The following is a 12,505-nucleotide window of genomic DNA, read 5'->3' as shown; positions in this document are numbered from 1 at the left end:
GAGCACTGACTGCTCTTCTGAAGGTCCTGAGTTCAAATCCCAGCAACCACATGGTGGCTCACAACTATAATGAGATATGACACCCTCTTCTGGTGCATCTGAAGATAGTTGCAGTGTACTTATATATAATAATAAATAACTAAAAAAATTATAAAAAAAGTAATCATAGTCTAGAGACTAAACCACCAAGCAGAGTACACATGGAGGGATCCATGGATCTAGCTACATTATGCAGCAGAGGATGGCCTTATCTGGCATCAATGGGAGCAGAGGCCCTTGGTCCTGTGGAGGCTTGATACTTCAATGTATGGGACGCTAGAGTGGTGAGGTGGGAATAGGGGTGGGTGGGTAGGGGAGCACTCTCATAGAGGGGATGGGATGGGGGACTGTGGAGGGGGAAGGGGGGCAACATTTGAAATGTGAATAAATAAAATAAAAAAGAAGAAAAAACCCATAGTCTTGGTGTAGTATCCGGAGTATGTAGTTTTTGCGTGTGCCCAGCAAATCAAAATGACCTGAGTGTTTCAAACCAGACTGTAATTAGAGGTGTCAAATCAGCTGTCAACAGCAGGGCCACCTTTCCCCATTCTCTACAATGTATAAAAACGACATCATATAAAATTGAAATAAAGCATAGATCTTGTTCATAATCTTCACCTAGACAGTTTCATTATGGCTTGCTATTTTGAGACAGTATCTTTCTAAATTTCCTGAATGTTAAAATCAAGTTTGACATCCTCCTGTTTCAGCTTCTCTTTTACTGGGTACCAGGACTATGGATCTTGGTCACACAGCTCACCTCCTAATGTGTTAGCACGGATATTTATTTACTTAACTCAGTAGTCTTTGTAGCCATATAGTGTCTATGACCTAGAAAAGTATTGTTTTAAATTAATTGGTCAGGCCGGCTCAAAAATTTAAAACAGATCTGTAGCCCTGTTTTTGTAAACTTAGGTTTGAAACTTGAAGACACACAGACTGAGATGCCGAGGGCTACTGAGACAATTTCATTTATATGGCTTTTACTTTTTGACCTGACTCCACCACAAAGCAGAAAATTGAGTTATCTGAGCATTTACCAAAGTCAGCATGTCTCAGTCCAATGCCTCACATTATCTCAGAAGACAGCTTCCCTGTGTTATACTGTAACACCCAAACGTGGCTTTGTTTATAGTTTCTTTTCTGAATTACTGCTCCCAGGGCCAGCAAGCTCCCGCAGACCTTGACTCTAGCAATTCTCTCCAGCATCTAACTATCCCTGACATGAAAAAAAATCAGTACCCAGCCAAAGAACATAACTAAATAGCTTACGAGAGACTTGAGACGTTTTAATTTGAAATTTTATATGAACCTCCAGCTTTTTAAGAGGACTCAACATGAAGACTATCTTTAGATTTTAGCTCTGATATTTTATATAATAACCAAGGACAATGAAGCCCTTCAGATGAAAAGTGTTCTTACCAGTATGGAACTGCCAGTGTACCTTTGGGGCAGGGGGGAGGGTGGGGTGGGATGGAGGTAGGGGTGGGGGACAGGGGGCAGGGGCAGGGGCAGGGGCGGGGCAGGGCAGAGCTAGGGGCGGGGTGGGGTGGGGATGAGAGTGCTATGATGTCATGGAATGCCAATCACTGCAGTAGATCAATTATTTAATGAAGCTGCCAGGGAATACTTGAAGAAAACAAAGGAAAGAAAGACTTCTTAGTATCTGAATTTGTAGGTAAAAAAACCCAAGGGCTTAACAGGCACTGGCCATACTCTACGAGGCGTATTTGGTTGTTGGTGCAGAGAAATCCACATTTCAGAGCCCAGTTTGTTAAAACTTTCCCTGCTGCCTTTTGATCAGGTGTTGTGAAGAAGGGAGACCCAGAGTCCACGAACAGTGCATCCAACAGTGGTCCTTCAGAGGCTCTGAGTAGGCTGATTCATTGACCACAGGGACTTGTGTAAAACTTTTGTGTAACCATTAGGCTTAGGTCAACTATCCACACCTAAAAACACTTTTAAATGACTCTACATAGAAAAACGTAAAATGCAAGTGAATATTCATTTTGATTTGTGTATTTAAAATGTATTCTCAAGTCTGTGCAAGTCAAAGAACTCTCTGGCAGATCAACCTCCTCCATATTGTAATTTCAGAAGCATTTGGAGCTGAATAAGAGGGGCTATGAAGTCAACCACCTACTCTGGCACAGTGTGGCCGTCTGGTCCTGCGTTCAGAACAATCGCCCTCAGCTGAAAGAAGTGCTTGAACATCTCCTCTTCCACAAAACGCAGCTTCAGACGAAATGCTGGTAAGGGCAATCCTATAAATCCAAAGTGACTCAGGGAGACCTTAGCACCGAAATGTTAATCACGGCTCAGTTGACTAAGGATACACTTTACAGTCTCAGGGGCAAAGACAAAAGCCATGCACATCTTTTATACCGGCTGTACCAATGAGTTGTGGCAGCCTCTGTTGTCCTGGTTTGCTGCCTGCTCTGTGTTGTTTGTCTCTATTAAATGAAATGTTCTAGAGATAAGAAATTCATTCCTGTGTTTAAAACATTTCTGACTTCTCATGTTGTTAGAGCTCTGCAATTCGAGATCATCTATCGATCATTTGAGAGGAATGTACTGATGCTATTTCTTTGTGCTTTTTAAAGAACATACAAGACAATTTAATCTCAGCAAGGGTTCTAGTCCATGTGTTAATTTAAGAAGGAATGTAGATGCCCTACAAAATCAGGCTGGGTACAGTGGAAGGAAAACCGTAGATTTTATAGATTGACCAGGAATAATATCTATATTTATAGAGTTCAGTGTATTGTTTAGTGTGTGCGTGTGTGCATGTGTGTGTATGTATGTGTATGGTATGTGTGTGTATGCATGTATATGTGTGTATATGTGTGTGTATGTATATGTATGGTATATGTGTGTATGTATGTGTGTGTATATGGTATGTATGTGTGTATATGTATGTTTGTGTATGGTATGGTATGGTATGTATGTGTATGTATGTGTATGTGTGTGTATGTGTGTGTGTGAACTCTAGTTAATTGATGTACCTACCACTTCTCATACTTGGTTGTTCTTGGTGAGAGTGTTAAAACCTATTGTTTTTACATTTTAATCAAACAATGTGTTGATGGTGGGTGTCTTAGTCAGGGTTTCTATTCCTGCACAACATCATGACCAAGAAGCAAGTTGGGGAGGAAAGGGTTTATTTGGCTTACTTCCACATGGCTGTTCATCACCAAAGGAAGTCAGGACTGGAACTCAAGCAGGTCAGGAAGCAGGAGCTGATGCAGAGGCCATGGAGGGATGTTCCTTACTGGCTTGCTTCTCCTGGCTTGCTCAGCCTGCTCTCTTATAAAACCCAAGACTTCCAGCCCAGGGATGGTACCACCCACAAGGGGCTCTACCCCCTTGATCACTAATTGAGAAAATGCCCCACAGCTGGACCTCATGGAGGCACTTTCCCAACTGAACTTCCCTTCTGTGATAACTCCAGCCTGTGTCAAGTTGACACACAAAACCACCCAGTACAATGGGTACCATGTTATGTGGATCGCTAGAGCTCCATCCCACTGTTTAGCGGTTCCACCTTCTGTATAGCGACTGCCCTCCTTCCAGGATTCAGATTAACTTTCCATTAGATTTCTAAGAGTTTGGATTTCACATGTAAGGCCATGAGATAGTTACCTTCTTTACTATCCCATGCTCTCAGCACGGTATTCCCCAAGTTTACCCATGTTGTCACTGAAGGCAAGCTCTTTTTCTCTGAGCTGAAGGCTGAGCAGCATTCCACGTGACATAAAGCCCACTATCTGTCATGCTTAGGGTGAATTGCTTCAGAGGAAAAGCCTGACACATACTCGGCATTCGGATTTCAGTTCCTTTGGATGCTTTAATCAGAATGGAGGTTGCTGGGCCACAGGGTATCCCATTTCGAATTTTCTTGAGGCATTTTAAAACTCTCATCTTGGCTTCAGGGACATTCTGAACTACTGAGGGTTTTCTTAGTTCATTCCCTCACAATTAACTTCTATTTCATTGCACATACCCACAGTAAGAGGTATGAGGTGGGAGTTCATACCCACAGTAACAGATGTGAGGTGGGAGTTCATACTCATGGTAACAGGTATAAGACGAGAGAGTTCACACCCACTGTACAGGTGTGAGGTGAGAGTTCATACTCACAGTAACAGATGTGAGGTGGGAGTTCATACTCATGGTAACAGATGTAAGACGAGAGAGTTCACACCCACTGTACAGGTGTGAGATGAGAGTTCACATCCGTGGTAATAGGTGTGAGGTGGCAGTTCATACTCATGCTAACAGGTATGAGATGAGAGAGTTCACACCCACTGTACAGTTGTGAGGTGAGAGAGTTCACATCCGTGGTAATAGATGTGAGGTGGCAGTTCACATCCATGGTAATAAGTGTGCAGTGGGATTTCAGTGTGGCTTCGACCTTTATTACTTTGCTTACTAGTGAGGTGGAGCATCGTTGAGATATCTGTGAGCTGTCTGTGTGGTGTCCTTTAAGAACTGTTGAATCAGGCCTTTGTCTTTTAAATTGGTTGGTTGTTTGCTTGCTCTTGAATTATTTGAGATCCTTATTTACCTTAGATATTAATTCATCAGATGTATACTTTTTCTCCACATGTGATTCTTTCTTCTTCTCTTTTCCTCCCTCTCCCCATCCCTTTTTTTTTTAGGTTTATTTATTTATGTATTTATTATGTAAGTACACTGTAGCTGTCTTCAGACGCACCAGAAGAGGGCATCAGATTTCATTAAGGGTGGTTGTGAGCCACCATGTGGTTGCTGGGATTTGAACTCATGACCTTCCGAAGAGCAGTCAGGGCTCTCCACCCCTGAGCCATCTCACCAGCCCATCCCCATCCCTTTTTTCCTCCTCTCCTTCCTTCCTTCTTCTGTCTCTCTTTGACAGAGCCCCACGTAACTCAGTTTAGATGTGAACTTACCGTGTGATCTAGGCTGGCCTGGAACTCATGCTTCAGACTTATGTTAATCGTTTAAGCATTTCAAATGTATCAACACGTATTTAATTAATTTGCTGACCTTTTATGTTTAAGGTTGTCAACAGGCCTTTAAGAACCAGGTACTTGCCTTTAATCCCAGCACTTGGGAGGCAGAGGCAGGCGGATTTCTGAGTTCCAGGCCAGCCTGGTCCACAGAGTGAGTTCCAGGACAGCCAGGGCTACACAGAGAAACCCTGTCTCGAAAAACCAAAAAAAAAAAAAAAAAAAAAAAAAAAAAAAAAAAAAAGAACCAGGTACTTTATAGATTTGGGATTACAGACAATACAAACTGTTGTTATTTTTAAAATGAAACCAGAGTCAGTTTAGTATGTTTGCCAGAGATTAGAACAAGGTTCTCCATGTCCCAGTAGAGGATGTTGCCCAGGACAGCACTGCTGTCAACTGGTAACGGCCTGGCTCATCTGAAGCTTTCCTTCTTTTATCTGGGAGGATGTGAGAATCATATGGTAAGGCGGGACAAGTGACACATAGTGTTGAAGAGAGGAAAGGTGTACTGATCACGTGGTCAGTGGTGCTAGTAATAGAAAGGGCACAACGATCGTCTGAGTACTGTCCAATCATTTTGATACTGTTTCTTGTGTTTATCTTTTCATTTTAAGAAAGTAATCTTTCATTTGAAAAATAAAAACACAATTCTACAAAACACTATTGATGTTCAGAGACCCACTATAGCCATTGAGAACAGCCTTCCTTGCCACTAAGCCTGAGGACCTGAGTTCAAATCCAGGAACATGCATGGTAGAAGATGAGAATCAACTCCTGAAAACTGCCCTCTCACCTGCACACATGTGCTTTGGCATGTGCCTGTATACCTGGATTCACACACACGTGTGAGCACATACATACTACATAAATGTAATGTTATCTTTAAAAGTGTCTTAGTCAGTGTTCTAGTGCTATGAAGAGGCACCATGACCACGTCAACCCGTATAAAAGACAGCATTTCACTGGGGCCGGCTTACAGTTCAGAGGTTCAGTCCATTATCCTCAAGGTGGGAGCATGGCAGCATCCAGGCAAATATGGTGCTGGAGGAGCTCAGAGTTCTGTATCAGAATCTATAGGTAGCAGGAAGAGAACCAGCTCGAGTTTCTGACGCCTCAAAGCCTGCCCCCATAGTGACACACTTCCTCCAGCAAGGCATGCCCACTCCAACAAGGCCACGCCTCCTAATAGTGCCACTTCCTATAAGCCAAGCATTCAAACACCTGAGTGTTTAGGGCCATTCCTCCTTAAACAACCACAAAGAAATTGACTAAAATTTTAAGCTTGTACTAAATCTGTTCAGGATAGCATCACATTAAATATAAACGTAATTTTTCTTTCTTTTATTTTTTTTTAAATATGGAACGCTTCACGAATTTGCATGTCATCCTTGCGCAGGGGCCATGCTAATCTTCTCTGTATCGTTCCAATTTTGTACATGTGCTGCCGAAGCGAGCACGTAACTTTTCTTATTACAGTATTTAGAGGACTCTCACAGCGGCTTTTAAGAGGCCATCACTCCAGATAAAACAGAGCATCGATCTAATTATTGGAACTACTCCAGAAATGCCTTTATGCCCTCTAGGGATTCTTTTCTGTTATCCTCATTGTATACTCTATGATATGCCTGAGGGTAATGTGAAAACTGGGAAAGCAAACAACATATTTGGGATAAATAGAGATACTACTGAAAGGGCTGGTGAGAAGTGGGCTCTGTCAAGATTTTCTTGACGGACACTGGAGGAAAGGCATCTTTTCTCAGCCTCCAAACTATGACACCAGTGAGGGCTAAGAGGAGCAACTTGAGAGATGTCAGCTGTGGGTATCAGAGACAAGACAATGATAAATAATGCTGAGATATCTAATGCAGTGAAAGACAACTTAATTAAGATACCCAATGCAGTTTCATTTACAATGGCCAAATCTGTACCTACAAATAAGTAGTTCTCATTTGCTCATTCTGATTGGTTGGTCTGTAGCAGACCTGTACATCTCCCAGTTACATAACCCCATTTCTTATAGCCCCATTTTTAGACTACCTATAATACAAAAGGAAACAAAAACCATCAGTTTTTAAATCTGAAAATAGACAAGGTCCGGATCTATGAGAGGACACACACACACACACACACACACACACACACACGTACACATGTGCTACTACACGCACACACACACACACAATCAGTCAATCACAGAATTAAAGCAGACTTGCTGGGACCATGATGTCCCAAGAGAAAAGGGTGTCCCCAAGCCAACACAGCATAAAACACAAGGGAGAATCAGAGGAGCGGAGAGTGCAGCCACTGCCCTCCCCCAGTCACCACACTGTGGCCTTTGTCCACCCAGAGCTGGAGATGAGCAGCTTGCTGGAAGGCAGGCTAAGCTTCCTGTGCTCTTTTAGACCCTCGGTCTGCCCCACAGTGTGCCCTTTCCTAAGGTGCCCCATTTGCCTTGGAGAGCTAGCTCAAGCCAACTCCAAAGGCTTTCAAATCTAACATGAAAAAAATATGCATTTCTAATTGAATTGCTGGCCTACAAAGACGGCTGAGAAATGTAGCATGACATTCCAGGGGAGTGCCATCACGTAAAACCCCACCTCCCAAAGCAAACTAACCAGTTTATGTGCCCATGTATGCATTAAAAAAAAATCTTGATGGGTCGGCGAGATGGCTCAGCGGGTAAGAGCGCTGACTGCTCTTCTGAAGGTCCTGAGTTCAAATCCCAGCAATCACATGGTGGCTCACAACCACCTATAATGAGATCGGACACCCTCTTGAGATCGGACTCTCTCTTCTGGTGTATCTGAAGACAGCTGCAGTAAATTACGCAGGAGCGAGTGGGGCCAGAGCGAGCAGGCCAGGAGAGGTCCTGAGATCAACAGCAGCCACACACGTGTTAGCTCATGGCCATCTGTGCAGCTACAGTGTACTTATACACATAAAATAATAAATAAAAACAAATCTTTAAAACAAATCTTGATGATTTAAAACTGCATCACATGGCAAATGTTTGTCAGGTTTTAGAGAATTTGTGTTTGCTCAAAATTGTTGTGGTAAAATTTTAACCCAATTTACCCAATCAATGAATTCACAACTCAATCAATTGGTATTCAAGCTACTAGCCTAGATTGGGCAGATCTACCACTACACTACTCTATTCCCATCTATTAGATCCCACATGACTTGCAATTTCTCCAAGCCACGTAACGTACTTCTGCTCCATCTTCCTTCCACCTCATCCTCATCTGTCTTCTTCCTTGGCCCTCTTCTCCTGTTTCCTCCTCCCTCTCCTCTTTCCCCTTCTCCCCCCAAACTTTTCAGCTCCACCTTCCCTCCTGCTGCCCAATCATTGACCTTAGCCTTGATTTGAAAAGTTAAGGTGGGGAGAAGTTTTCACAAGGCACTTGTATTGTGATTCACTTCTCCTCTGCAGTGCTTTCCTGGAGAGGAGAATTAGCATCAAAATACAAGACCAGGGCTATCCACAGCATTCCCCCCCTTTTGCCCAGTTAAAAGAGTCTTTTGTTTCAGATATATACTGAGCACAACTGCTACCCTTTTGTAATTTATAAAATTCAAGACAGACCTAACACCCAGTCTAACATTTTTGTCAATTAAACATCTACCCTAACTTAAAAGACAACTCTACACCTGACTCATATCCTGGTTTCAGACTGTATGCCATCTGAAAACCATCCTCTCAAATCTATATCATCTTTCTCAATGTTAAACAGCTTGGGCTGGCTATCAGTCTTCAACCCCGTCAGAAATCCAAGAATGACTAATATTACCTGAAAATACGAGAAGCACAAAATATAGCTTCTAAAACTAGCCAATTTAAAGAGACTGCTGGTCACCTGGATAGTCCTTTACTTTAAAATGTTGGAGCATTGGTCTTCAACCTTCTGGCCAGGGTCATCTGACAGACCTTTGTAATGCAGAATTTTAAAGGGCTGATCACCCTGTCTTGGCAGAGATTATCAGTCAACTATTCCTCATAGTGTGTCCTTTTCTGGACTATATTTTGTCTGAAGATAGAATGAAGCAATTTCTGCCTAGTGGCTGTCTCGCCGCAACTGGAACAATGCGCTCAATGATGCTCGATTTCTTTGAATCTAAGAAAAGGGTGCTGTCAGGAGCAGACAGGTCTCTAGTCAAATGAACCTAACTAAGAAATGTCCATAAACATCATATTCTGTGGACTTCTGACACTTTTGAAGACTATCTATCCACTCAAAGCATCTCTGAACTGGTAAGCCTTGACCACTCTAGGTCATTTCTAATTGAAGTATCTCAGAAACACCCTTTTAATGAACTCATGACCAAGAATATGCTATCTGGCCCTTAACTCATAATGCTTAATCATTTAAAAACAGTTTATAGTAGCAGTTATAGAAGGACTGGGTCTAAGCCCTGTACTTTTAATTATTTAGTATCAGTAGAAATTTATACCAATGATAACCTTGATTTTGTATCAAAATAAATTCTGTACCAAAATAAGAACTTACGACTTTAACTTAGTAACAATTAAAAAGTTTTCTATCAAATGAGATTATGGTTATACAATCAATTCTGGCTATTTCCTCCCTGTTCCAAATATGACCATTTCTACATTCCCTAGAAAGACAGCCTATTAATTAACCCTCTCCAGCCCCAAAGCCCAGGGAACTGGGTAGATGATTCTTCATAACTTCTTCAAGCTGAACATGGGCGCTGAGATATTATGACGGGTGGGGGAAGGGAAAACAGTATTTGTTAGTCTCTGATGTCTGTGTCTTGACTGGATCTGGCTGAAGTCCAGGACATCAGGAGTTCAAGCAGGCCAGTTCAGCATGTCTGATGAGGAGACTCACCAAGGCTGTATATTCTGTAATATATAAACCTCAAAACAAAACTTTAGTATCATCAAGATATATTTTTTGTTTGATTTTGTGGAATCTAGTCCTCTGTAGGTCTCCCTTCATCATATCTGATCCATTTAACTCTGGAAGGTGTCAGTACCTTAATCACCTTTTCCAAAAACACAAAAACAAAACCTTTTCCCCAAATCAGCATATCCTTGAGCAAGTAACCAGAAAAACCTTCATTTTGACCTCTCTCCTAGAGGAATAATATAACCATAAAACTCAACATCACACCTATTTTGAAAATTAAAACAATGTAAAACAAATGAAATAAACTAAAATATTGTATGAGCTTTTACTTAGGCCACTTCTATCTAGCCAAGCAGGAAAAGACACCCAAAGTTCCTGTGTAGACCTCGTTAGAAAGAACATGAGCTTCCTCGGCTAAGTAAACAAGTTATATCAACTTTTTTGTTTAGCTCTCTGCCTTGAGCCACAGACTTTTATTAATTAATACCTGATAAAAGCAGGCAATTATCACTGTTCTCTCTACTTGGAGTCAGTGAATTTGCCTATCTAGTTTCCAACCACGGGTAAACTTTCCACGAGACTTGGACAAAATCTGAATATCAATCCACTTTCAAAGTAAATAATCCCAATGTCAAGTTCATAGCCCAAATCCTCTGTTCCCAGATGTAAGCAACTCCATTCCTTTTTTTCTTTTGACTCGGAGTAGCCTGTAACTCCCCACAGCAGGGGACCTCAGAGCTCTTCTCTTTGTTTCTCAACACTTGAGTCACATGACTCGGTTTTGGCACCACTCAGCTATTCACCCAACAAAACAAACAAACAAACAAAAAACCAAAAAAACTTTCACTCTCAGGGTAATAAATTTTTAAATTACTAGTGGGTTTATGCCCAGGCCGCACCTGGGTAGACACCTGTTGCAGGAAATATTAAAAATAAGTCACCCTGTAATCTCTCCTGGCTGGCCACATCACTACGTCCCAGCCGGCCAGCCGGCTCCTGCTATTCTCTCCCAGCTAGCAAGGTCACTTCACTTACATGCAATGCTCTACACACCCCACATGCAATGCTCTACACGCCCCACAATCGGTCATCTAGTGCTTAGTTACATGTTAATAGAAACATGACTCTTAAGGCTTAATTATCCAATCAGGTTTGTATATCAATAAGATCACAATTTACAAGATGCCAATCCAATAATTTCAGAGCCAAATACTAAGGGCAATGTTTTAACCCCACTATTCTAACCTTGTAAAAACCTTAGCTACCCGTGGCTGTTTAAAACCACGCGGGGTCTGGATCTTCCTCTTCCCCTGCCTCCATGATGATTTTTTTTTCTTCTTCTCCTCTGTTCTCTGACCTCTCTCACTCCTAAACTTCTAGCTCCACCTCTCTATTCCTGTCCAATCACAGGCCTGTCACTGCCCTAATGCGATTGGACAGAGAAAATGCTGCAACACAAAATAAAGAAAGAATCAGGTGCTTGGGGGACAGTAGCTCCCCCCCCCCCACCTTTCCTGCCAGGTCACTGCCGTCCTTTGTCTATCTGAATTCCTCAGTCCTGGCAACTCCTGAGTCCACGAGCGCATCTCACTGGAAGCATTTAAACAAAAGTCGTGGTACTGTCTTCTTTTCATTCTTCATGAGGTGGTTGCGTGTGAACGCCTAGGTTTCTACTTTGTTGACTTTTCTTGGTTCATATTCCGCATAGATCTATAGCTCCTTCTCTCTGTTTGTAAGCATTTAATCTGCTAGTGGGAAATATACATTTATGTATCATGGTATCATCACGCAATGCTCAACCTAAGTCAAGAGACCTCCATTTTGGATCGCTTACTACCTGTGCCATTTTCAATGAGTCACTAAATACTGATGAACCAGTTTGTTGACCATTTAGAGAGAAAAGAGCCATCATTTCTCCCTTCCGTTTCCTCCCTCCAAAACCTCCCACGGAACCCTCTTTCAAATCATGACCTCCTTAATTGTTGTTACATTTGTGTATATATACAATATATGGTAGGATATATAAACCGCACCCTGCTCAGCCTGTATGATGTTAGTTATGTGTGTGTATTCTGGGCTTCTTAAGTTTCCAAGAAGTTTAAGACTTTATGTTCTTCTCACTCAAATTCAAACTGAGTTTCCTCAGCTAGTTTCTGGCTGGCTGTGATTTGTACTTCAGGGCATTTCCTCATGAGTTAATCACATTGGCTCATCCTCCTGTTCTCTTCCTCCCCTCCTATCCCCGCCTCTTCTCTCCTCTCTGCTCACTATACAGCCTCAGCTTGCTCTGAGTTCACCAGGTGGACTAAGCTGGCCTCAAACTCATAGAAATCTGCCTGCTTCTATTTCTACCCCACTTTCCTTTCCTAACCTAGTGTCTACACAAGCTGCAAACACATCAGTTGCAGCTCCCACGTGCCCCCCTCTCTGTTCCCATGAGCTCCCTGCTACCCCCTCTGTTCCCATGTGCTCCCCTCTCTCTCTTCCCACGTGCTCCCCCCTCTCTCTTCCCACGTGCTCCCCCACCCTCTGTTCCCATGTGCTCCCCTCTCTCTTCCCACGTGCTCCCCCACCCTCTGTTCCCATGTGCTTCCCTCT

The 12,505-nt window shown here is 42.5% G+C and overlaps 1 protein-coding gene and 1 non-coding gene across 8 annotated transcripts in view; one reads left to right on the top strand and one right to left on the bottom strand.

Moving 5' to 3' along the window:
* Positions 1-12,505, top strand: part of Tmem232 (transmembrane protein 232) — a 278,672-nt gene that overhangs the window by 78,998 nt on the left and 187,169 nt on the right. For 6 of the 7 annotated variants that reach the window (XM_031368600.1, XM_031368597.1, XM_031368594.1 and 3 more), the window contains one exon: positions 2,137-2,291. In XM_031368600.1, coding sequence (XP_031224460.1) covers positions 2,137-2,291 — 155 coding nt within the window. The remainder of the gene's footprint in view (positions 1-2,136; positions 2,292-12,505) is intronic. The other variant, XM_031368596.1, reaches the window with a different exon arrangement.
* Positions 6,385-6,490, bottom strand: LOC116089522. Its single transcript, XR_004118328.1, has one exon. It is a non-coding gene; the product is annotated as a U6 spliceosomal RNA (small nuclear RNA).

Source organism: Mastomys coucha, unplaced genomic scaffold (genome assembly GCF_008632895.1).
Source record: "Mastomys coucha isolate ucsf_1 unplaced genomic scaffold, UCSF_Mcou_1 pScaffold14, whole genome shotgun sequence".
NCBI lineage: Eukaryota > Metazoa > Chordata > Mammalia > Rodentia > Muridae > Mastomys > Mastomys coucha.
The sequence above is the reverse complement of the archived record's forward strand: the minus strand, read 5'-3'. Positions and strand labels throughout refer to the sequence as shown.